Here is a 25,931-nt window from a genome sequence, read left to right as displayed (position 1 = left end):
GGCGCGCGGTGATACAGCTGGGTCCCCTGGGCAGGGGAAGTTGTTCTAAAGTCGCGGGCGGCGGCGGCAGCGGCGGCGCGGGGCTCGGCGGCCTGGATCCCGGCGCGAGGGCGGGCGCACAGCCCGAGGCCGTCCCGCCTCTCGCCGGCGCTCCCGGCCTTTCCCATCCGGCCCGCGACGCTCCGCCCGCCCCGTCCCACATGACACCGCCTCCGCCGCAAACTTTTTCCTCCCCATCCTGCCGCGGCCCGAAAGGAATGGAAAATGGCGGCCTAGGCGCCGAGTTTCCTGCCCGACCAGCGGCGGCGTCGGTCCCGGCGGCCTGGGGCGCGCGGCCCGCGCGGCGCCATGACGCGCTGGGTGCCCACCAAGCGCGAGGAGAAATACGGCGTGGGTGAGCACGCGCCGACTTGACCCGCCGCTCGCGCGGGCTTCCCGCGGCGGCGCGGCGCTCCCGGGCGGGGGACGCGGCGGGACTCCGCGGGACGCGGGCGGGGCGCCGGGGGCCGGTGGCCGGGCGGCGCGGGCGGGAGGAAGCGCGTCCGCCTCGCCCGCCCCGGCGCACCCGGGCGCGGGGCACTGCCCACTCTGTTCCCGAGGCGCGCGCTGCCCCCGCGCCCCCGCGAGAGTCCAGGCGGGCCGGGCTGGGGACACGCGGGGTGGGGGGCGGGGTGTGTCACTTCCCGGGTGTCCCCGTCCAACATCCAGTTCTCGGGCGAGCACCCCGGTGGCGGAGCCTTCCAGCCGCCCGGGACCGCCCCCTTAACTCGTAGGTCCCGCGCCGCCCCAGGCGAAGCCTGAGTTTCGCTGGGCCCGGCCGTGAAGCCCGGGTCATTGTCTGCGTGCTGTTCGGCTTTTCGGATGGAGTTGGGTTCACTGTCTGCGGCCCCCGGAGGACAGTTTCAAGTTGCCGCGATCAAAGCGAAGACTTGTGCTGTTCCCCAGTGGGAAGTGGCATGCGCGACCCGGGCGGGCCCATCAGATCACGCTGCCGCCCGCCAGTTGGTGGCTCCGCCTGGACAGCGCGGGACCCTCGCGGGGAAGCCGCCAGGCGCTCCGCTGTCCGCGGAGCCCGGGGGGAGAGCGTTAGGAAGGGCGGGACCTGTTTTGGCGGCTCCACTGCGCTTTGTCATTTCCTGAGGAGAGTAGCGGGGGAGTCTGTTGCAAGTTTACATTTCGGACCCCAGTATAGGTTTCAGAGGGCGATGCTTCTCTTAGCGGCAAAGCAAACAGACCCCGGCCCTGTGTGCCCTGCTGCCATTCTCGGGGGATTTGCAGCCTGGCCGGCGTGGGTCCCTGCCTTCTCTTACTGGCCTACCAGACTAGACTGGCAGTGGCTGCCCCGCGGGTGGTCTCAGTGTCATCCCGGCTGATTTGCAGCCTCACTGTCCTGCTTGCTGTTTGGCAACCCTAAGAAGTCAACCACCTGCCTCTGCCTGACTTGTAAGGCCTTTGTGACCTCCACTTGGCCTCCCCTTCCCTCCAGGTCGTGTCCTCTTCAGGGTCCCTGCCTTGACCTCTAAGCCTTTACAGTCCTGTCCCTATTCCAGGAGTGTCTTGCCCATGCTCAATGCTGGTCTGGTTCAGTCCTGACTCTCTGACCTTGGGAAGTCTCCAAGGTGGCTCTAGCCCTCAGGGCTCTCCTTTCTGTGACCCCAGTTGCTTATCTCTGCGAGGTGTCAGGGACCGGCTTGAACAGTGGCATGGGGACAGTCTTGAGACAGTCCTAGGTCACACTTGGCTTGTTCCACTGGTGGAGCTGGGGCCTCCTTGCTTCAGGACCTTTGTGGCTGGGCTCCCCGCCCACTCCCTTGTACAGATCAGGAAACCGAGGCGCAGGCACTGCACCAAGGCCGGCTGCAGAGGTGGGTGTCCTGCCTCTGGGAGCTGAGGCTGTAAGCAGCAGCACCCTGTGCACCTCCGGGTGGGTACTGTCCGGGGCACTTCCTGATGGAAGTGTCCCCACCTGTCCACGTCTGATGAGGGAGGTTTAGGACAGAGATTCTGCCTGGGATGGGTGTGGCGCGGGGAACCCGCTGCGCTGACACGTGTGAGGAGAGAGCTGGGTACAGACCCACAGGGAACGGAGCACCAGGAGGTGGAGGAGGAGCGGAGGCTCTGGGGACCGGCCGGAGGTAAGCCAAGGCAGTAGGGAGGGTCTAGCCTTGGCCCGGGGCTCGCTCCTTGGTCCTGTGCGGTGGGGACAGGCTCACTGCCATTGCACGGGGCTCTCCCACACTCCCGCCACGAGTAATCCCTGCATTCTGGATTCGAACCCGGGCCTCACCTCAAGAGCTCAGGCAGGCCCCCATGGTGCTTGTCAGCAGGAGATGGGGGAGGGGCTCCTCTTTGGGCCACCAGAGTATCAGAGTGTTTTTCCTATGCTTTGTCACCCTTCCTCGGCGCTCAGGGTGGCCTGGATGGTACCAGTGAGAACGCTGCAGGTTGGACACCTGTAGAGTAGCTTGCTTGTCCTTGGAAGGTCAAAGGGAAGGTTTGCACTTGGAGGGGCAGGGTCTCCTCCCTGGGTGTGGTCAGAGCCTCCTCATTAAGTCACACCTTCCAGAAGCTTCACTGCCTCTTGCTGTGGTGACTTCTCACATTGCAGCCTTGGCTGATACTTTGGTTCCAAGAAAACTGTGTTGGAAAGGTTCCAAAGAAAGCCCCATGGAAGGTTTTTCCGGGCAGTTCTAGGAAGGGTGTGAGGGCCCTCAGGTAGGGGAGTGGGCTTCTCTGCTTAGTTGCACCAGGTGGAGATGAGCCTGCTGACCTGCGTGCGTGGAAGCTGGCACAACGTGCTCAGTTCCGGAAGGAGCTTTCAGAACCTAGAGGCCCTGCCAGGGAGGACCCAGGCTTGGGACTCCCTGATTTTGTGCAGGGAGGGAGGAGGGCGGGGTGCATCCTTGTCCGTGAGTTTGGGCTGGTCTCCAGAAGGGTGCTGACCTGGAACGTGGAAGCCCTGGATGTAGGGATTCAGTCCCATTCGCTAATTGGCTGTGTCAGCCTAAGGGAAAATTACTGGCTTTCTCCCTCCCCAGCCATTGTGCTTTGGAGGCTAATGGCAGGGCTGTGCTGTCCTGGAGGGGCCCAGGGGGAGGGGGGGTGTCTGTGTGTGGGCCACACTTCCACTTGGCTACTGGCTTGGCCAATGAATGAATCACGAGGGGAAAGAAAAACGATAAAACTCCATCTCATTTGGAAACATGAATCACAGCTCATTGTTTGCAAGTGCTTGGAATCTGTTAGAATTCATTGTCTGTGGATGAGCTACTTCAGTTCTTTATTCGCCACATCGGGGAAGGAGTACATAGGTGGTGTGTTGCTTCGTCAGCAAAGGCAGGAAGTGCTGGTCTCTCTCTCTGCTGCCTCCGCTCCCCACCTCTCTTCACTCTCCGATCATTTTCTGGGGGTTCCCAGTGAGATTTACCAGCCCTTTAATTTCTCCACTTGGACTTGAGTTTGGAGGGTCAGTTTACAGATCTGGCTTATTAGCCCAGGCATGAATTTTGACGTTTTGATACAGCTGCCGCACTGAGGGGTTGGGCCAGGTGAACTTCTCCATCACTGACCGCCGCCCCCCCCCTCCCCCGCTAGGCAGGTCTTCTGTCCACGTGGCGGATCTGGTCCCTGAGACCAGGTAAAAATATGCAGTCACACTGGAGGCTGGTGTGTGAGGCACACCCCCAGACGTCCGTGCCCTGCTTCCCAGAACCTGTGACTGTGACAAGCGATGTGGCACGGGGACTTCACAGCTGCGATCTGGGTATGGAACTGGGATGGGGACGTGCTCCTGTGATGTTCACATGGGACCGCGAGCGGAGAGCTTCCTCCGGCTTGTCGCGGGAGAGGGGCTCAGAAGTACACGTCGGAGAGATCCTGCGCCAGGGAAGGGCCCGGTGGTCCTGAGCTGTGGGTCCACTTGCGAGGACCAGAGAGAGGCCCCCAGAGGACAGCCGGCAAGGGAGTGGGCACCTCAGTCCCACCCTCACTGCTGGATTCTGCCAACACCCTTCATGCACCTGGAAACAGAGTCATCCCAGAGCTTCCCATGGGAGGCCCGCCTGGTGACACCTTGGCTTTGAGCCCCAGAGCCACTGGTGTCTGACCTGGAGAAGTGAGATAATGAATGTGGGAGCTTTCAGGCTGCCCAGGGTGTGGCGGTTTGCTCAGGCTGCCTTGGAAACCAAACAGGTGTGGAGCGCAGAGTTGGTTCCTTTTAGAGCCTTTAGCTTCGTTGTCCTGAAGCAGTTGGAGCTGCAAGGGACCGGCGTGTACGGGCTTCCTCTAGCCTCTTCCGTGCAGAGCTGTCCGCCTGGCACACAGGCTCCGCAGCTCCCAGCCCGTGTTCGTGAAGTGACCCTGGAGCAAGTGCCGCATGGCCTCTTAGCTTCAGTTTTCTTGTCTGGAAAGTGGCTCACTGTGGGAGCCGGGAGGGTTCGTGGAGTCAGCGCTGGCCGAGCGCGCTGTGCGCTGCCGCTTTACTAATTTTTAATTTAATCACATGCAGCTTAGAAGTGTAGTGGCAGGTGATCTCCTGTGTGGATTTAAGTCACGGGTGCTGACAGTGCGGGTGTCCAAAAGTTGATTTCTTAATGGTGTGTTTTGCCCCTGTCTTTGGGGGAAGTGACGTCTGCCCGGTGTGGGGGAGCGTGACTTGCGTGTTTTCAGGTTAGCTCTGAGTGATGCTAATTGCTGGGAGTAGTGTCATGCCCAAATGAATTTGGGAGAGTGGGGGCTGCAGAGAGATCTCTCTTGTTATCTGGAGCAGCAAGCAAGCTGCTACTTGGTGGAAGAAAACTAGATTTGATTGTAAGTAAATAGAAATGCAGACGTTTTTGTTCACTGGAGTTGCAGAAAAAACAAATTAGGGCATATTATATTTCTTCAAACCTGATTTTACTTTGGAAACAGTATAAAAATTTAAAATCGAGTGTTGCGCCAATGTTTGCATAGAATATCAGATGTCCAGTCAGGATTGTCTTAGTGCGAATAGTTCTGTCCCTCGTTCTCTCGTGTCCCCGAGGACGCAGGTAGTGGAACCTTGAGGAGAGAGAAAGGCAGCTGCTGAGTCCTGCACGGGGTGCATCAGAGGGCGCCGCCCTGCCCCTGCCGGGCACGCGCTCGCTCTCTCTGCCTCCCTCCCTCCCTTCTGATTTGCTTTCCGGCTTTGTTCTGAGACCTTGGGGGTCCAGAACCCTGGGGCTTGTATTCTGGTAGAAAGGCCAGCCGCCCCTCAGAATTCAGGTTTCTCTCTCTTTTTAACTTACGTTTGTATTTTCAGATAACTGTAGACACGTGCAGTCGTAAGAAATGACGCCGAGAGATCCCACGCACACATGGCCAGTGGACCCCAGGGTCACACCTTGCAAACAGAGTACAGTGTCAGGACCAGGGTGCTGCCGTGGGTACCGAGGCCCACCCAAGGACCTGTCGTCCCGTTGTCCTTCTGAGCCACACCCACCTCCCGCTTCCCTCCCACATCATCCCTGGCGAACGTTACTGGGTCTCCACTTCTGTGGTTTTGTCCTTTCCACAGTTTCCATGAACAAAATCATGCGTTGCCTTTGTAAAAAAGTTTTCACTCAGTGTGAGTCTCTGGATGTTCACCAGGCGGTTGTACAAGTGGGCACTTGGCTCCTTTTCATGTATGAATGTGGTCCAGGTGTGGCCTCCACCGGTCACCTGGAAGGACATCTGGGTTTGGGCTGTGACGACCAAAGCCGCTGCGAACACTCACGGCCGGGTTTTTGTGTGGACGGAAGCCTGCTCCTGCTGGGACCCGTGCCCAGGTGCGCAACTGCCAAGTCCGGTGGTAGTTGCCTGTTTAGCTTTTGAAGAGACTGCCAGACTTCTCCGGAGGGGCTGTGTCATTTAGCGTCCCCTGCAGCCCTGGAGGTGTGGCCCAAACACCTCCCCAGCATTTGGTGTCGTCCCTGGTGTCGTCCCTGTTGTCGTCCCTGTTGTCTGTTTCAGCCAGTCCACAGGAGTGCAGCCGTGTGCCCTTCAGGGTGGGATTTGCATTTCTCTGGTTGCAGCCCATCCTTGAAGGCGGTCTTGGTCTAGTTTAGGACGTGACCCCGCAGGCAGGCGCCAGTGCTATGGGGCCAGGGAAGGCCGTGGGTGGGGGCGGCGCTCTCAGGAGGGGCAGCAGGGTCAGGGCCCCCGAGCTGTGAAGTTTGTGCCAAGTGTGTTCAGGGAAGGGCCCGTGTCCGGTGTGAAGGCTGGTAGGCAGGTCCCGCAGCACAGAGCTCAGCAGTGTCTACAGGCAAGATGCTCCCTTTCCAAACCCATTCAGGCTCTTGAGAAGCCTTCAGAGAGGTAAGCCAGGAGGCGGGGACCGAGTGAGGGGTGGGATTTTGAGTTTCAGCCCTGCCGTGGTGACTTCTTATTCTTGTGGCCTGGTGCAAGTTGTGAAGCTGTCCAAGCCTGGATTCCACATGACCGCTGCACCTCAAGGTGGTTTGGGCACGTTGCTATGCGAAGCTGAGCCGACTGTTTCCTAAGTTCGCTTTGGGAAACATGGGGAAGCACTTTACAAATCCATGTACCAAGTGTGTGTGTCAGTTCGCTGCCTTAACCAGATATCACAGATGGGGGCTTGGACAGCAGGAATTCTTCCTCTCACCATCCTGGAGGCCAGAAGTCCAGGGTCAAGGTGTTGGCGGGCTTGGTTTCTCCTGAGGCCTCTCTCCTTGGGTTGCGGACGGCTGCTCTCGTGTGCGTCTGTGTCCAAAACTCTTCCCGTAAGGACCTGGGTCACGTTGGGTGAGGGCCCGCCCCGTGGCTTCATTTGACCTTACTCACTTAAAAAGGAATCAAGGCAGTGTTTTAAGTGGCTTTCATTTCAAGTTGCAGAACTACGGGAAAGCTGGCAATTACGATGAAGCAGAGAACGTGACCACAGTGAAATAGGGCCGTTCGTTCTCTGGGCCCTCAAAACGACGGCCTTGTGCCGGAGAGCCACTCCACACCCATGTCACAGTGCCCGGAACGCTACCCAGCAACAGGTTTCTCCCGGCACCGTTTCCTCTGCGCCGTCATGGCAGCTCCTGGAGAACTGTTCTTTGTAAGTGTATCTTAAGACGGCCACAGAGACAGGCTTCGACTCTGAGCTGTTTGCGTCTTCGGCCGTGTTTAATGCAGATTCCCCCCGCGTAGCCGCTCTTCGCTGCGCCTAAGTATCTTCACCCATACTCAAGTTTCTGAAAATTGAGAATGCTCTGCCTCGTGTGTATGGCCTTGACCTGCGGCACACGAAACCACAACGTCAGTAATTTGCCTACCGGAAATGTTACCGCTTGTCATTGGACAGAAACCTGCAAGGCTGTTAGACGGGATGGCTTGCTGGTGGAGAATTTTTAAATTCATGTATTTCTTTTTAATTAATTAATCTGTTTATTTAATTTTCGTCACTCCTTCAAAGACCACCTCCAAATATGGTCACGCTCTGAGGTGCGGGGTGAGCACCTCACCGTCTGCGTGCATCTGGGGGACACAGCTCTGCCCAGCACAGTCTGAGTATCTAAGACTCTCCCTCTGAACTTCCGCTCTGCCTTCAGCGGCCACCCTCTGGGTGGTCTTTTTCTGTGAGGTCGCAGGTCCCGGGAGCTGGGAGGTGCGGGGACACCTGGGAGGTGAGAGGTGGGGGCCGGCAGTGTAAACCCCCTCCCGTCCCCAGGCTGATGGGATCCAACCCAAGGACCCGAACTGGGCTCTCTGTCAAAACCTGGACATTCCCTGTCATTGGAGAGGGACAGGACAACAGGATCAGGGAGGTGGAGACCCGGACAGGAAGTCGTGCTGTTTTTAAGTGAGTTTATCCCCACCAGGCGCGCACTAGGAGAAGGCTCTTCCCGGGCAGCCTCAGCCATGTGGACCAGCGTGTAGACCCAGCGGCCCGCTCTGCCTGCAAAGGGCAGATGGTTTCAGCCTGGCCAGGTGTCTGTCCACTCATTAAATACTCATTTGGGCGTCTCTTAGCATGTGTGATATGCCCAGAGGTGCAGGTGTGCAGCCATACACCCCCCACCTGGGGGCTCAGCACCATCCCCCACTAGCCGAGTGAGCGTGGGCGAGCGGGCTACCTGAGGCCTTCTCCTTTGCAGAACTAGTGACCACACCCACCTTGTCAGGCAGTTTCGGGGTGAGAGAGAGCCCGGCACACACTGGCCCCTGCTCTGTGCTCGATACCTGCTAGTTTCATTCTTTACGGATTCTGAGTAGAAGACTTGTGTTGCCTGGGACTGAATCTCCAGTTGAGTAAGTCTCTCCCCAGCCCCCCAGTTTCACTTTCGGACGAAAGCAATGGCCCTGTTGCTCCGGCAGCCTCTGGAGAGGCCTGACGAAGGCAGATCTCTGGAGCTTCCCTGGGTACCTGTCTCGTCAGAAACGTTACCCAGAGCCTCCAGCCTGGCATAGCTGTGGGCGCAGGTGCTGTTGGCTGCTGCTCGGCCTCAGGAGCGTGGTGCAAAGTTTATAGGCCCTCTTGAGTGACTTGTCTTCCTCGGAGGCGGCGGGTACACACTTTGATTTAGGAGCGTAGCTATCCGGGTTCCCTTTCTGCATCAGGGTGGCTGCCAGAGGCAGCACCCATCCTTCCACTCCCATTTCTGTGCCCCGAACTCAGTGCCTGGCCAGACGTCGCAGCACCTGGGGCCCCGTGCAGAGCAGAGGGTGTGCCTCACCCCCGCGTGTCCCTGTCACGCTTACTTCCCATGTGCAGAGAGGGTTCTGATGGGCCTCGAGCACAGGGGCGTAAGTTCTCGCACCTTTTAGTCCCTGAGGGCCACGTGGCAGAACAGGTGTCCAGGGATGGGACGTGAGGACAGTTGGTGCCCCGTGTCCCCTGCGTTGCAGGAGTTCTTCGCTGTGTACCCAACCCAGAAGGGGCCCCTGGGGGGGCCTGTGGGCACGAGGAACACTCCTTCCTCACTGCGGCCCCGTCCGCACTGGTCTGCCAGTTCCCATTCTCTTGTCCCCCACGTCCCCCAGGCCTCTCCCAGGCCTCCGTCCCATGTCTGGCGAATTCTTTGGGGCTCAGACGCTGGCGCAGTGGAGATTGGCTTGGGCGTCAGAAGGCCGGGGGTCTTCCCCTCCCCCGCCCAGGCCAGACTGTGTGTGGGTGTGTGCGGGTGCCGGAGAGCCCCCAGTCCTCCTCGTCCTCAGGCTGTTGGTGCTCGCCCTCACGGCTGATGTCCGCTTGTCAGAGAGGCGATGCGCAGCTCCTGGTGATGGTACCAGTGACTTTGTAATCGGAAATGGGCAGGGTGGCATTGTGAGCTTTGCTTTCCCTAAAGTTTTGTGATTTTCATGTCGCTTCTAAACAGGTTGTCTCGTAACTGATTAACGTTGTGAGCAGATGAGCCTTCTGCATGAGCCGCCGACACGGCCGTTGTTGAACCTGAGTAGAGGTGAAAAGGTTGCACATGTGTGCCAGCTCAGCGACACATGCAGCTGTCCCGAGCCTAGCGCAGAGAAGTTAGAGGCGAAGCAAAGCTGTGCCTGTGGATGACTCCTCCCTCCCTTCTGATTTGCTCTCCAGCTTTGTCCTGAGACCTCAGGGATCCAGATTCCTGGGGCTTCTATTCTGGCGGCAGGCCAGTAGTCCCTCAGAATCCACGTTGGTTTCAACGTGGAGAGGAAGTGGGCTCCCTTGGAGGGGTGCACACACCGCCCGCCTGCCAGCAGCACCCCATGGTCAGACACTGCAGTGTGGCTGTGTGAGTGCCTCCATGTCCACAGTGTGAGGGACACGACCTGCAATGAACTTCACCTTCACTCGGTCTCGCTTTTAGCCCCAATACTCTATGGTTTGAGGCTTTGCAGGGATGTGGCTCTGTTTGATTTTTTTCGTGGCTAGACCAACGGGTTTAGGTGGTTTCTTAGGGTGCATCATCCATATGGGTTCTGGGTTTCTGATCAAATTTCTAGGACTGTGGTGGCTGCCTGTGGCTTGGGAGCCCTTTAAGATGTTCTTCCTGACCTTCCTGCCCCAGTTCCTGCTCCGCTCTGGTCCACCTGTGTGGCCGGTCTGCCTGCATGCCTGGCTGGTCCCTGGTCAAGACCCGGGCTTCCCTCTCTCCTGCCTGAGCTTCTGAGGGTTTGTTCCTCTGCCCTCATCATGGCAGGCCTATGCCCCGGCCTCCTGAACCCTCCTGAGAGACCGCCCCTTTGTTTCCAACCCCTGCCTGTGGGGACAAGGGTGTGTGAGGGCTGAGGCCCAGCAAGAAGGCCTGAGTCCCTGAGCCTGGAAGTCCTGAGGCAGGAGGGGGTAGGGGAGGGGTGGGGAGGGGAGGGGAGTGGAGAGAACTTGGGAAGGAGCAAGCTAGGATTGAGGGGACCCGGGGCCTGCCTCCGCTCTACCCCACCCCGCCTTGAGCTCACAGCACCTGGGTTCCCTTCTCAGTCTCTTTAACCACGTTGCTGAGGCAGATTCTGGCTGATGGAGCTATGCGCCCAGGAGGGTGGGTGCTCTCCGTGACTCATGACAAGGGGCCTGGGGCCGGCCTGGCTCTGCCCAGTGGTAGTTCCTGCTGCCGTAGAAGTGACCTGAGGCTCAGTGCCTGTCCCTGCCAACATTCAGTGACATCACTACCAAGAAGGAGCTTCAGTGGAGGCTGCCCGGTCACAACCAGGACCCTGGTGCCCAGGCTGGGACCATGGGGTGGGGGTGGGGGTGGGGTCTGACCTGGGTGGGATCATTTTTGGTCCGGAAGGGCTGTCTGTGCCTTGTGGGCTGCTCGGCAGCATCCCAGCCTCTCTGCACTGGGTCCCCATCACAGCGCCCTCCCCTTGGTTGTGACAACCCCAGGTAGCTCCAGATGCTGCCCCCTGTCCCTGGGCACAGGAGGGCTCCCACTGAGACCCTCTGAGGCACAGCACTGGGGGCAGCATCTCCTTCCCAGGCCACACTCCTGAGGGGTTTGCTGCTGCGCTCTGACCGGGCTCTGGGAAGCGAAGTCCTCCCTGCGTGTTTGGGAAGGAAAGGCCCAAACCCGCAGGACTTGATTCCTGAAGGGCGTGTTCCGGATGACAGGCTTAGGAGGCGGTGACCTGGAAGCCTGGGGCTGGGCGGGGGGAGTCTAGGGCCAGGTGTCTTGGCTGCCTGTGTTTCTTCCTCTTTCTGAGAGGTGTGGTCTGAGGAAAGACACTTTCTGAGAGGTCAGGTCCCAGGAAAGAAAGACGCATGCAGGACCAGGAAATAGGGGACCCCCCCCCCCCTGTTATCTGAGAAACCTGTTTAGGCCGCTCTGACACTGTCAAAGAGAAGCACACGCATCTGCTCTTGGAGTGTTACCTGCCGGCGTCGAGGCAGCTCTCAAACCTTTTTCTCCCCCTTTCTAAAATAATAACTTACTTCCTTTAACGTAATTGACTTTACCAGGGGCAAGTAATGATTTAGCTGGAGGGAAATGCGATTATTTTTCTTCCAAATTGCTGTGCTTCTATTAACTCCACCAGATTTATTTCCGAGTCCTCCCAACGTCATGTGTGTTCGGCCCGTTTTTCAAAGGCGGGACTGCGTCTTGGTCCTCAGGCCCTGTGGTCAGGTGGCCAACTTTCCTCACATTCTTTTCTGGGGCTGCTGCTTTAAGGGTCAGCCGGGGGAGGCCAAGCAGCGGAGGGAGAGGTGGGGACGGTCACCCGTACTCCCAGGAGCAGGAGGGATGGGACTCAGTGCTGCCAGCCACAGTAACATCTGGAGGCACTTGCGTGCCCAGGCTCCCAGGCTCTCAGCCCTGCGTGTTCTGGCAGGCCACCGTGCCTTTGCACATGCTCTCCTGTCTGCCCGGAAATACCCTTTCCCTTCCGTCTGCCTCGCCTTTCCAAGCTCTGCGCAACTTGTAAACCCTTCTTGCCTCACCCAGGCTGGATCGGGGCCTCCTGCAGGCTGCTCCGTGCGGCTCTGTACGTGCTGCTGTCTCAGGGGAGACAGTGCCCCTGCCCAGGTCCCTGCGGGACAGAGGGTCTCAAGGAGAAGGCCAGGGCCGTGCTCCTTCCTTCCTCTGTTCCCTGCACCTGGTGTGGTTCCTGGCACAGGGGCAGAGAGAGTTCATCTCAGCAAAGTGTCAGGAGCCGCCTGGAGAGCTGGCAGTCCCTGTTGCCGGGGAATCACTGCCCTGGATGGGGGGCCCTCCCAGGATGGGCGGTGGAGTCAGCTCAGCACTCCAGTCGGTGGCGGCATTCAACAGCTTTCAAGCTCCCTGCCCCTGACTGCTGGGGGCTCCTTAAAAAGGGGCCCTGTCCTAAACAAAGGTGGGTCCCTGGCCCCACGCGGCAGTCCGGGTGTGGGAGGCTGCAGCGGAGCGGGGGCCTCTCTGTCCAAAGCTTTATTGAGGCTCGGGGCCTGGGAATGCTGGGAGTGGGGGAGGGGCAGGGAGAATTGAGTGAGAGATTGAAAAAAAGTGATTTAACAGAAATCCATTTCTTCGGGCTTCCTGCCTCTTCAGCTGTATCGCCTGCACAGCAGAACATAAAATCCCCATTTTGCACCTTCCCTCTGAGCAGCGGTCTCGGTGGGGACCAGGTGCACTCAGGGCTCTCAGAAGCTCATTCCACGCTTTCCGTCTTTGACCTTGGTATTCTGGGGCAGGTGCTTGACGGTGGGATCGCCGTGGATGGGCCTTCAGAGTGAGCGCTCGAGGTCTCTGCAGATGAAGTGCCGGAGGGAAGCGTTCTTAAGGACAAAGTGTTAATAATCGTGGCCCGAACAGTCTTGCCTTAGTGCTTCCATTTTCAAGGTGGTGTTTTGTTTACCGGCCGAAGCCTTCTGCTGTCCTGCACACGCGTGGGGCGGCTCTGCAGTTTCTTTAAATGTGTCATCTGACCACAGTCTTACCAGCTCGTGAAATTCCCCGCGGGCTTCCACCTCTCTCCCTGAAACAATCCAGCTGGTGGTTGGGAGCGCCCACTAGCCCGGCGAGGTGGTGGGGTGCTGCTGGGGTGCTGCTGAGTGTTGTTGCCCATTGTTGTTAACCTTTCTTGTTGTATGCAGTCCGCCTGACCGGGAGTGGGCCCCATTTCCCTCTGCTTGTGTTCTCAAATGCTATCAGTTACGCGTTCGCACACATGCACACACGCACACACAGAGTTCGAGTTCGAGCTGGGTGGCACCCTGGCACCTTCACCTCACGTGTCAGATCTCTCGCTTCCTTTTCTCACCACTCGGGGGGCTTTCTGAACAGGCGCATGCTGCGGGGTGTGTGCCGCGTCCACTGCGTTGGTGTAACTGGTGTGGGTGTGAACAGGCGACTGGTATGGGTGTGAACAGGCACGCGCTGTGGGGCGTGTGCTACGTCCACCGCGTTGGCAGTGTGACTGGTATGGGAGCCGTTACACAGAGGATTGGGGCAGAAACGCAGCTGAGACCCAGGCGAAGAGGTGTTCCCAGGAGCGAGCTGTTTGGAAGGACAGACTCGTGAACCCTTAGTTCAAACAGGGGGAGCTGCCGAAATGTACGTGGGAGGTCCTCAGGCCCAGTTCAGTGGTTTAGGGGAAGGTGACCTCTTTCCCCCTCCAGAGAGAAAGCTACCTCATTCACTCCTTTGTGCGTCCCTCGGCTGACTTGGGCTCAGAGGCGCCTACGTGGCAGACCCCCGTCCGGGTGTGGGGCACGTAGGGAAGACCAAGACAACTTACCGCATGCCCTCATGGGGCCCCCTGTCTAGTGGGAAGGACAGACTTGGGAGCAGGCGGTTTGGCTGCCCGGAGCGAGTGTGCATCCTCTCTTGCCTGGAGGACCCCTCTTGTGCAGGGTGGTGGGCACCCACCCAGGACCTTCAGTCTGGGAATGCTGCGGAGCAAGTGTCCCTTACGGAGGTCTGGGGGCTGCAGAGTGCACCAGAGGAGAAGGGACGAGTGTCCTCAGCAGGGTGAACCACGTGTTGCGGTTGGAGGGCAGGGGAGAGGCTTGTTGGAGAATGCATGTGGAGGCGGGGAAGGGTTCCCTGGATTCCGAATGTGAGCCCTGAGGGGCTAGAGGGCTGCCAGGCGGAAGGAAGGGGCTGGAGGAAGGGTGTGGGGGCCTCCGATCCATTTCCCTGGTGGGTCCCACCCGGTGGTGGCCCCGGCTTACAGCTGAGATTGATGGCAGAGAGTCGTGTCCCGGGTGGCGGCTGGGCCCTGCCCCCAAGGGCCTCAGCAGTGCCCGCCCGCAGCCAGACTTGGGAGCTCGCCCAGCATTATGAACTTTCCCTCCCCCAGTTTACCCGACACGGAGGAGACACGGGCTGCCTTGCTGCCACGGGTAAGCACTATTTCGCACAAGCGCTGCACACCCAGCATGGCCCCGAGCCAGAAGGGTTGATGATCTGTTGAGTCCAGCACGGCGTTCTGCTCAGTGTTCAGTGAGGTCCCTTTCTGGAGCTCGGCCGTGGGCATCCCATCTCTCGAGGCGGTCACGTGTCTTGTTCGAGGATGGTGTCTGCCCAGAGGGTCCGCGGGGGCGCGCGTGCCGCATGGGAAAGCTGGACTGTCTGGCCAGGGAGGCACAAGGACCAGCGTTTCCAGAGTGGACGAATCTGCCGGTGCCGGTGGGATCCATGCCAGGTCATTGCGTCAGAACTGGTTCTGTCATTCGTCGTCAGGACTGCCTGTGGGCTGGATAGTCCCTGGCCTGAACCCCAGAGGCCTGCCGTTGCCCCGAACTGGGGTGGATCCCGGCTGTGCCCCGGTCAGGCTCTGTGCTCTTTAGAATTAATGTCACCCTCTGGGCTGCGGTGTGCTCACCTGTAAACAGGGCATAATGTTGTACTAGTGGCTTCCCCTTCATGCCGCCCCACCCCAGAGTGAAAGGCGACCCTCAGCTTACATGGTCTCACCCTGGATGTGTTCTCAAGGGTCTAGTGGAGAAATGGCTGCCTGGTTGCTTAGGGATGGGGACCCAAAGTGCTTGTCCTTGACCCAAGGAGGGGTCTTGGCTCCTGGGGGGTGGTGGGCTGTTTGGGAGGCTTCCCCAAGGGGTCTCCTGGTGGGTCTGGAGGGGCTGAGGACCCGTGGAGACTCTGCCTGGGCTGCGGTGGGGGAGGCGGGTGCCGTGGCTGACTGAGAGCCTGTGCCCTGGGCCAGGCTGTGGGACCCTCGTCCTGAAGCCGTACGGGGGAGGAACCATGGCCAGCGGAGGTGGTGAGCAGGGAACACTTCCTGGCACAGTTGTAAGGATGTGGATCAGTTGCGTGGCTTACAAAAAGAGTAGCGCGTTGAGGTGAGATTCACTTTCTGTACAACTAAACATCTTACATGGGGTGACTCGGTGTCATTCGGTCCACTCAGTGCAGACCCTGCGCTGCAGTCGGGCCCAAGCGTTTCCGGCCCTCCAGAGGAAGACCCTGCACCCAGTAAGCGGCTCCTCCCATTCCCTCCTTCCCCTCGGCCCTGGCCACCACCAGCCTGGGCTCTGTGCCCGTGGAGCTACCTTTTCTGGGTAGTTCATGCAACTGGAATCAGACAACTCGTCGCCCGTGTCGCCTGGCCGCTTTCACTGAGCCTCATGTTTTTGAGGCTCCTCCACCTTGTAGCAGGTGTCGGGGCTTCATTTCCGTTTGTGGCCGAGTGGTTTTTCACGGCTCGCGCAGAGGCCGGGGTGTGTGCGCCCACTCGTCATCGATGTGCGCTTGGGCTGTGTCCATGTTTCGGCTGTGGTGCTGCCGCCAACATTCCTGCACGAGGGTTTGATTGAGCACCAGTTTGCCATCCTTTTGGGTACAGACACCTTTCGGAGTGGCGTGGCGGGGCCAGAGGGTGCGCTTAGTGAGCAGGGAAGCTGGTTCTCCCCTGCCAGGTGCAAGGACCACAGAGTCAGGGCCAGGGGCCAGGGGCCCGTCTCCGAGTGAGGAGCTCTCTGCACACACCCCGCCGAGCGAGGTGCCGGGTGGCCCAGGTGCCCCCGCTCGCTCTGCTGCTCTGGCGTCAGCGGCTCTGACAACCCGGGCGGGTGGGGCTGGCGGTCTCTCTGAACATGTATGTCATGGGGTCAGTTACTAGGGAGAAGGACGAGGACAGTGTGGGGCCTCAGCGTTCACACCAGTGCTTAGAGTGGATGTGTCTGCTGTCGTGCACCTGTTAGGGAGGCAGCTGTCCCCCAGGTATAACGGGGCCCCGGGGGACAGGCCTAGGGGTGCAGGCGGGAGCAGGGGTGACACCCCTGAAGGAAGGGCGGAGTTGGGCCCGTGCTCCTTGACCAAGCAACTGCGGGCACGTGGCGTGTTGCAGCTTCTTCATCTCCAAGCCGTGTGGTCCGGAACCTGCCTTGTAGGGTGGTGGTCAGGGTGGTGGGAGCTGACGAGGGGTCAGGCGGGTGGACAGGGCCTGACACGTAGTAAATGTCCCGGATGGGTGGCAGCTGTCATCTTAGTTTCCTGCCACAATAAAATGCTCTAACGGACCAGGGGGCTTAAAATACCGAAATACGGGGTCGGGCACAAATAACGCCCCTTTTTATTATAAAATCTTTTATTACAGAATCATCCGCATGGAATTCTGTGACATAACAATACCACACTCAAGCACACAGTGTGACATTTTAGGGGAAATGGTCAAACAAAAACTATAAACTATGACACCCATATTCCTACCCTACCAACCACACTCAGGCGGCCTCACCTGTGCCGGGCCCTGGGTGTCCTCTCGCAGTCCTGGGGGTTAGGAGTCCGCAACTGCGGCGTGGGCAGGGCTGGTTCCTTCCAGAGGCTTGGGGCAGAGCGTGGCCTTTGCCCGTCCGAGCGCCCGCGGGCTCCTGGCAGTCCTTGGCGTCCCAGTCTCTGCTGACAAGGCCACCCGTCTTTGGATTAGGGACCACCCTAACCTCCACTGGACCACGTCTCGTCTGCAAAGACCCTTTCCTAAAAAATAAGGGCACATTCGCAGGGACTAGGGGTTTAGATGGTTGGACGTAACTTTTGGGAGCATGCAATTGAGCCGACCACAGCTGCTGATTGTGAGTATTTGAAAATAAACAGGTCTGCCCTGGTCGGGCCGCTCAGTTGATTAGTGTTGTCGGGGGGAGGAATCCTCGCTCCCGGCGCGCTCTGCGCTGGCGTTGGTGTGAGGGCGGAGGACAGAGATGCCCGGACATGAGGGATTTCGGCCAACTGTACGCTATCCGTCCTTATTCATCACGTGTCCCTTGTAGACGGCGGTGGACTTGACCCTCCAGGACACAGGGTCTCCAGCCGTGGTCGCATATGTGAAACTCAAGTGTTGTATTTACTCTTCGCGCCGTGGTGTTCATTACGTAGTAGCCAGGTTTTCTGTGTAGCATTTCCATTCTCTTTGAACCTTCATAAAATTCAGTTTTTTGTTGCCCCAAACTCCAAACGAAACCCCTGGGTTGCCTTGTCAGGTGCCCTCTGATGAAGGAGCAGCCTCCATGCGGGAGGTCGAGGTTACCTCTGCGTGACGCGCGTGGATGCTTAGCCGTGACCTTGAGCAGACGGGCACACTGACTCTCAGTGACTCAGGGGCAGACCCCCGGCTTCCGAGAGAAGCTGCAGGGCCTCTGGGTTTACTCGCCCCGATCATCACGTGCGGTGTGTGGGATCTAAGCCTCGTAAATTCTGCGAGCACCTGAAGATGAGCATTAACTTTATCTTTAAAGAAGAAAGAAAATCACTGCCAGCTGACTCGAGCAGTAAGCTGGAGCAGGCCGGGGCAGCGAGTTTGAATCCACACCACGGGTTTCCAGGGCCGCGTTCCTACTCACAGGGCGGGTGTCGGCGGTGTCTGTGTCTCCACCTGCTGTGCGTGGACTGGGTTTGTGACTCCGTGTCCCGGCCCAGCCTACGTGGAATTTCTGGGTTTTTAGTTTTCAGGTATTCTTATTTTTAAATATTTGTCTTATTGTGCAGTCACAGTTGACGTGCACTGGTATATTTCACGTGTGCAGAGTAGTGGGTTTAGGGTCGTATCTGCGCCTGGTCGCTGGTGGAGCTGGTAGGGGCCTAGGGGGATGATAAGGCCGTGCAAAGCCTTTCCTCAGAAATGTGACTGTTACATTGTAGCCACGTGGACAGCCTCAGGTAGAATGTTGCTGATTCTTACCTGGCATTTTCTGCTTGAGAACTCCATTGAGTTGAACAGTAGTCACACTGTTAATACGTTTCTTTGGGTCTGGTGAGCGAGATCGTGGATGCTGCTTGTGTGTGGTGGGGGGGGCAGTGGGGGCCGGTTCTTTAAAGGGCCTGAGGTTGCTGCCCCTGGCTCTGTGTGAGCAGGCGGGGCTGAGCCACGTCCTTCCGCTTTTGGAAAGCAAAGGTGTCCCGTTCTGTCAGCCTGGAGAGCGCCTGCCTCTCTAGCACCTCTTTCTTCTATCAGCCCTCTCCGTTTTTCTGTTTGCCTGACTTCTCTCTGATCTTCCAAGGGCTGGTCAGGCCCCCTGGACACTTGCCTTCAGTCTGGTTAAGTTGCCCTACCGTGTGCTGCCGGCAGCATCCTGCGTACGAGAGTCCAAGGTTGCAGACAGGGCTGCAGCCACCTGGATGTTGGGCCCTGTCCACCGTGGAAGTGGAAACCCCACAAGGGCAGGGGTGGCCTCTGCCCAGCCCATCTCCACATCCCAGGTGGCTGGGGCCACTCTTGGCACAGGGCTGGTGGTTAAATGTTTGTCGAGCAAACGAGGCTGACGTGTTAAAATTCCCAGCCCTGTCCACGATCTGTGGAAGCGCCGCTACGGAACACTGGGAGTTGGGGCTGCTCTAGAAGGGGCGGCAGACCCTTCCTGCTGACGGCCGGAAGTAAGTATTCCAGGCTGTCCCCTGTGTTGCAACTACCGGTTTCTGCCCTCACTGCCCAGAGCCTCCCGAGACGAGGCGGCGGTGGATGAGCTGGGCCCTGTTCCCGGGGGGCTGTATTTATAAACACTGAACTTTGAATTCTGTATACCATTCGCATGTCATGAAATATTTTTGAGTTTTCCTCCTAAGTTTTTAAAAATGTAAGAGCCTCTCTTGAGCTGTGGTTTGCAGACCCCTGGTCTCTCACTATAGATTAAGACTGTGTTCGAGTTCTTTCCCGACAAAGGCCTGAGTTCCCACTGAAAAAGAATGAAAAAAAATTAGTGTAAAATCAAAGAAAGTTATAAATAATTGCCTTATTTGGGTTCGTTGCCCTCTGGGGTCATGCCAGGGTGGGGGTCACACTGGGGTGGGGGTCATCTGGGGTAGGAGGTCACACTGGGGTGGGGGGGTCATGCTGGGCTGGGGGTCACACTAGGGCAGGAGTCATGCTGACCCTGGCCGGAGCAGAGCCCTGGATCAGGGCCGAGGCAGCGTGAGTCCAGGGGAAGATGGATTTGAGGAGAGACAAGAAAGAAGAGATACTGGGCACAATTCATGCTTCCTCCCAAATCTGTTCCGTTGAAAGTCCTGCTTCTGTGATAATTTTGCCTCTAATTTGGACATTTCCTTGTGGTCGAGTAACCTACCAGAAATTGACCCAGTGTGCTGAGCACGTTTATGGGAGTGGTGACCAACTCCAGGGCCTTTGAGGACTCTGTGACTTGCCTTCGTACCTAATTTTGGCCAAATTGATGGGAGTTGACCGAGAGTGGTTTGGAAGAGCCCGTGCCGGGAGGAGGAGGTCCACGCCACTGTTACACTCGCTCCTTCAAACCAGGGCGACTTTCCACATTAGACAACGCAGGACGTCTGGGGCACTTCCGCCATCATAGGATTTTTCAAAGCACCTATTTCAGTGAACTAACTCCTCGCTCTGAATAATTCAGAGCGCCAACTTTTGTAGTTGGCCGGGGTTTGTGTAATTAGTGTATCAAGTAACATTTGAATCGTGCCGACAACAAACAGTAATTGTCTTTCTCTTATCGGGGAAATCAGGAGTGTTTATTGAATTATAGCGGCTCTGTTATGTGGCTCTGTGAGTTCACAGGGTAATTCTTCCGAGGGCGATGAAATGTGATTGCGAAGCCACATAGATGAGAAGGCAAACAGATTGAAAATAAACAACCGGAGTAATTATCAGCTGTACGTTTATATTTCTCCATCACAATATTTCTGGGACCTGCTGGTCCAGAGGAATCTGCCGGGGTCATTGCCTGGGAGGAGATTCTTTGTAATATCACTCGATTGGTTTATCTGCCATGATGGGACCCGAGGGCCCTCCAGCAGCGTGACCTCCCAGCCACTGTTTGGAGCCTCATGGCTTCATTGGTCTCCGGCGGACAGAGAGGAAGAGAAGGTTTGATGGTAGAAATTCTGTTGTCGGGGAAGGCGATGCCAGACCCTTTGCAAAAGCCCACATGGCTACAGAGGGAAGAGGTTACATTTTGCGGTAGGTTGCACCTCTAAATCCTGACGGAAACGTTCCTTTTATGGGGCTACTTGTGTCTGACCCTGCTCATCCTTTCAGACACAAACACCAAACAAAATCAACCCACCCAACAATAACAACAAACACCTGGCTGGCACACGGTTAAACAGGCTTCGTGGGGTTTACCTGTGTGAAGACCGACTCCTTTGTCAACCAGCCTCTGCAGGGGGGGCACCAAAGGTTCGAAACCCCAGGGGGGCTGCTGCAGGTTCCGTGCTTCTGCGCAGACCTTGTAAGCCCCTTCGGATTACAGTGTTCTGGGTGTGGGTGCCAAAGTGCCCAGCGGGGAGCGTGCTGGGGGCTGGGATGTTTGCTCCTTGTCCACGAGCTTCCTGTGTCTCCACTTGTGGGCCCCCGGAGAGGTGGGCTGGGCCTTTCTTCTTTGTTCTCCGCTGGGCGGAGCTCCCTCTCCTTTCTGGTGGGAGCGGTGTGATAGACGCACTTGGGAATAGGTTGCCTGATGTCACCATGGGAATAAATCTTGCAAGACCTGCAAGCATTGGAATCCAAGAGTAGCTGCCGACTCTGCTCCTTGCTGTCGTTTGCAGGAAGTTGCCCTAATGGAATGGGCTGGCCTCCAGGGACAGCCATCTCTGGCAACCTGGGACCGCTGATGGACAGAGAAATATCACCCTGTTGATTTTTCCTGTAAATACACTCAGCATTACAAAAATTCATTAAAGGATAACCGTGACCCCTCCTTTTGGGAAGCTTATACTGAAAGTGGGGGAGGGCTGATGCTTGCCCTGGTCGGGTGTTTATTTACAAGGCGTTTCTTTCCAGAAAACACTTAAATAGGTTACGAGTTTCACAACCTCCGTATTGACCCTTCAGTTTTCATGAGCACTTGTGATTTTAATTGCTGTCCTAAAAACCATTGATTTCCTTTCCTTTTTCCACTTGAAACGATCGGTAAAAACAAACAAAGAAAAGGTTTAATACGTTCTTTGAACCCGATTGCTTTACTTTTTTTGAAGGGCTAATTTTTCTGTGATTAGGAGCCCAGACTCTGGAGCCAGACTGGCAGGGATCAGATAAACCCCAGCTCCATCAACTTACTGGCTGGGTGACCTTTGGCAAATCAACCTCTGTGTGCCTACAAAATGCCAGTCACTGGCTGAAGCTCAGGGATTCAATGTGTAAGTGCTAGGAGGGAGAAAGGACAATCAAGGAAGGCTTCCCGGAAGAAGTGACGTTCAGTAGGTGATTTGAAGAGTAGGTATGAATGTTTTTAAATTTTATTTATTGGTTTTTAAAGAGAGAGGGGGGAAGGCAGGGACAGAAACATTGATTTGTTGTTCTACTTACTTACGCGTTTATTGGTTGATTCTTGTATGGGCCCTGACTGGGGATCAAACCCACAGCCTTGGCATATCAGGATGGTGTTCTAACCAACTGAGCTCCCCGTCCAGGGCCAACAATAGGTATGAACTCCTGAAATAAAGAAGGGTGGGCAGGAGTAGCGTAAACGCATCTGAAGGCCCAGGGGCACACTGAGCAATTGGGACCTTGACGTTTGGTCCAGATCGCTCTGAGGGTGCGCGGAGGGGGTGTGCGGAGGGGGTGTGCGGAGGGGGCCAAGTCCTAGGTGGGGCAGGAGAGTTGAGCTGGGTCTTCAGAAGCCTCACGGAGGGACCTGACTTTGTCCGCAGAGCAGTGAGTAGTTAGCTCCTGAAGGGTGTAAAGCTGGAGAGGAGCTCCGTCCAGTATTGTGGTAGGAAGACCGGGCAGGAGGGAGAGGAAGGAGAGCAGGGGGCAGATTAGGGGGCAGCTCTCCAGGCGAGACATGAGGCTGCTGATGGCAGCCGGATTTGGGAGAGGCCGATGGACTTGAGGGATAGCCAGGGGACCAATGGCACGATGCTGTGACTTGCTGGCTGTGGGGGCAGGGCAGGGAGGCCCGCACTGCAGTGCCTGGTGCTGTGGGGTCTGCGACGGGTCCTGCAGAAGGGAGGCTCTGTGTGGGCCGGGGCCTTGCCCACGACGACACTCGGGGGGTCTCTGCTGTGTGCCGAGCAGTGCCCTCCGCTTGGAAGGCATACGGATGGACCCGTGCTCCTCTAGGTCTACTGGGGCACAGCTTCTAGACTGGGGAGTCAAGGACGGTGACAGAAGCCAGCGCAGGTGACTTGTGCAGGAGTCCGAAGAGTGAGAATTAGCCGGGGTCTCAGAACCCAGAGAACATGGCCTGAGGGACCCAGAGGGAGGAGACTGGCCCAGGGAAGGCACCATGCTGGGAGGAGGAAGTGGCCAGGAAGGAGAGAAATAGACCAGTGTCCTTTGCCAGGATGACATCCACCCAGTAGGGTTGGAGCCTGAGCAGGTGGGGCTGGGAGGGGAGGGAGCTGGACAGCGGTGTGTGTTGGGGGGAGGGCCCTGGGGCAGAGGTGAGGAGGTCAGGCTGACGAGTCAAGAGAAGAATCCCTGCTCCCCCAGTTGTCCCCTGTCTGAATCATCAGGTGCTGCGTGACACAGGACACCACGACTCTCACCTTTAACCTTTAATGTCTCACAGTCCGTGGGTCAGGAATCGGGGTGTGGCTCCGCCGGTCCCTCCACCTCAGGCTTTCGCACTTGGCTGCCCTTAGGGCTGAGGCCCTGGCAGGGCTCTCCTGGCTGGGGCGGGACCTGCCTGCGGGCTCACGCATGGTCAGTGGGCCTGGGCAGGGTCCTGGGCAGGCTTGCTCAGGGCGGTAGCTGGAGGCGCCTGCAGTTTCTTGCTACGTGGGCCTCACTGTAGGGCAGCTGACACCATAACAGCTGGATTTTATTAAAATGAGCAAACAGGGAGAGACAGACAGACAGACACTCTTACAACCTAATCACAAAGCACCATCCAGCCACCTGCCATAAGCTGTTGGCTAGAAGTGGGTCACCCAGTCGAGCCCACATTCAAAGGGAGGGACCACACATGGCCTGAGCCACTGAGGTGGACATCATGGTGGCCTTCTGGAAGTCTGTCCATCTCAGGCTCTGAGCTCTGTCCCTGCCCGTGCGATGTCCTGGTGACTCCTGGCAGCCCAGCCCAGGGCTCTGCACACGCCATGGTGATTACACCGAAAGTAGTAGCTCCCGGGACCCTCACAGGAAAGGCGCGGGCAAGCACCCCCACACTTCACAGATGCTCCAACGGAAGGGAGATGCCCCTTTGGAAAAAGAAAAGACTGCATCGTGGGGTCCTGTCTGTCTGCTAGGAAGTACCACACGTGAGTGGGGGTAATGTTTGGGGAGGGGGAGGGGAAGGGTACTGCCTCGCGAGGCACAGGTGTGGCCACCCTGGCTGCAGGTCCCGTCCTGTCCTTTGGGCATGGTTCGGACAGACGGAGATGCTCCCAGGCCCCTGGCACCTGGGGTGTTCCGGGGGCCCCCCTGCTGTGCGGGTCCCGGAGTCCTGTGTGTGCTCACAGCTGTGCTGTGCATTCTCTGGGCCGACTAGCCCGGGCTGCCGTTCCACTCCGAAGAGATGATGGTTGATCTGTGCCACTGGGACCTGCCGGAGTGGCCTGCGGGCTGTGTTACCACGACTCCTGATCTGCGGAGCGAGCAGGGGAAATGCCTCGAATGCTTTCCAGTCTTGGTCATCGACACACACTCTGGTCTCAGGTGGAGTTTTACTGCCCTCGTTGCGCAGGAGGGCTGGTGGAGGCCAGTCGGGCACTTTGGAGGGGTGCTGGGGCGTGTGTGGTGTTAGGGCCCTCCTGTCCTGGCGGGACAGTGGTGTCCACGCTGCGGGACCTCAGACAAGTGACTTAACCTCTCTGGGTTTGTTTTAGAGATTGCTGTCTCTTCCTCCCCTCATCCGCCCTCACTTCTTTGGTCCATAGCAGAACTTCCTTTTGCCCCAGGGATCTGCAGAAGTTAGCTTTTCCTTTGTGAGGTTTATTGAATTTCCCTCTTTGTCAGGAATATTCCCACTTCTCTGTTGGTTCCCAGAAGTGGAGCCTGAGACGGCAGCTCTGGGCCAGGTGGGTAGGCCCTCAGAGCACCTGGTGGGGGGTGGGTGGAGTGGGATTGTGAAGAGCCCCTTAGATACGGTCCCTCCGAGCTGGGGTCCCCCAGAGCTGGGGCCTGGCCGTCAGTCGGGGAACCTCGCTGCCGGTTCCCAGCAAGGTGGCTCCCAGCACTGAAGGCATCCTGGGGAGCAGGGTGGGTACCTGTCTCTATAACCCTCCTCCCCATGCTGCACCTCTGCCCACTGTATGGTGCCCTCTGCCCTTGCCCGCCATGCAGGGGACCCCCTGTACCTCACAAGAAGGTGTGGCCGAATCTCAGGTGCAGAGAAGTCCCCTCAGTGGGACTCCCTCAGCGCAGAGAGCTAGGCCAAGCCCGGGGACTTTCCCTCCAGAATGGGTCAAATAGATGACCAACAATGAAAAAAGGCTTACATCTCAAAGGCAGACTTTTTTGGGGGAGGGGGAGGTGTGTATTCTCAAGTAGCCACGTGTCGATCACGTGTCGACCACACTTTGTGCGGTTTCCTGAGAGGAGCAGAGCCCTGAAGCTCTGCACCGGAACCTGGCCTTGCCGAGCTGTGAGTCCATCGGGTCCTCAGAGCTGGGTCCGGGGAGGCGCTTTCGTGGAAGCTTCTGGTGTTAGGCTGACACAGGCGGTGTCCCCATGGCTGTGCACAAAGGGTCCTCAGCAGACTGCTGCCCCGTGTCTTGAGGTTGCCCGAGGATTCACGACGCCTAAGGACTCGGGTCCTCAAAGTCCTTTGTAGCCTTTGCTGGTTGGTGGCCCTACCTGAGGAATGGGATGCCTGCTGGACGCGGCCGCCACTTACAAACTCCGCTTTTATTAAAACAACTTGCTGAGACCTTGTTCATACAAGGTCTGTGCGGTTCACGCATTTGGAGCGTGCAAGGCCGCATGATAGTAATATTATCGCATCGTTAGTGTTTAAAAATGGTGGCTGTTTATTTTTAAGGTTTTTTTACTTCGAAGTTTGGAAAGTGTACATCTTTCACACAGCTTACCTGTGCAAAGGTAGGGTTAGGAGAGAGGTAAGCGCACAGAGTGGCACGGGGCGTTAGGGAAAATGCTCGCAGGCTGGCCCTATGCTGCTGCGCACCCCCCTACCCCCCCCCCCCCCCCCCCCCCCCCCCCCCCGCTCCGCCTGAGAGTGCCCACCCGAGCGGAGGGGTGGGGCCCACCGGGTTCCTTGTGCTGCCTGAGCTGCAGCCCTGGCTCAGGGCGTGAGTGGGACACAGTTCGCCCCAGTGTGCTCCTGTCCCGGGGGTCTTCACAGCTCTGAAAAGAGACGGGGGCTGTAAGTTTGTTCATCTAGGGGGCACCGTGGCTCCCTTAGCTTAAGAACTAAAAGACACTCAGTTTATTAAGTATGAAGAACCAGCATAAACTGCATAGACAAGTATATACTTATAAATACATAAACTATATATAAACTACACATACACACATATACATACATCCATATACGTAGGCTAAACCTATCCCGCTCGCAGGCGCTCAGGGATGGTGCTGTGAGGAGGGCCCTCCAGGGTCACAGGAGGAGTGAGGATCCCTTGGGGGTGTCTGAGGTCGCCAGCTGGACCCGGGGCCCTGATTTCCTGGAGTCTTAGCCCCTTCAGAAACCCATGATTCCCGAGTCT

At 57.7% G+C, this 25,931-nt stretch overlaps 1 protein-coding gene across 3 annotated transcripts in view; it reads left to right on the top strand.

The window, feature by feature from the left end:
* The first annotated feature begins 211 nt into the window (after positions 1-211).
* Positions 212-25,931, top strand: part of DOCK1 (dedicator of cytokinesis 1) — a 374,752-nt gene continuing 349,032 nt past the window's right edge. For 2 of the 3 annotated variants that reach the window (XM_053922126.2, XM_053922125.2), the window contains exon 1: positions 214-394. In XM_053922126.2, coding sequence (XP_053778101.1) covers positions 349-394 — 46 coding nt within the window. In that variant the 5' untranslated portion in view covers positions 214-348. Of the gene's footprint in view, positions 395-25,931 lie in introns of all 3 variants that reach the window. The other variant, XM_053922127.2, reaches the window with a different exon arrangement.

Source organism: Desmodus rotundus, chromosome 4 (assembly GCF_022682495.2).
Source record: "Desmodus rotundus isolate HL8 chromosome 4, HLdesRot8A.1, whole genome shotgun sequence".
Lineage (NCBI taxonomy): Eukaryota > Metazoa > Chordata > Mammalia > Chiroptera > Phyllostomidae > Desmodus > Desmodus rotundus.
This window is presented reverse-complemented; position numbering and strand designations above follow the sequence as displayed.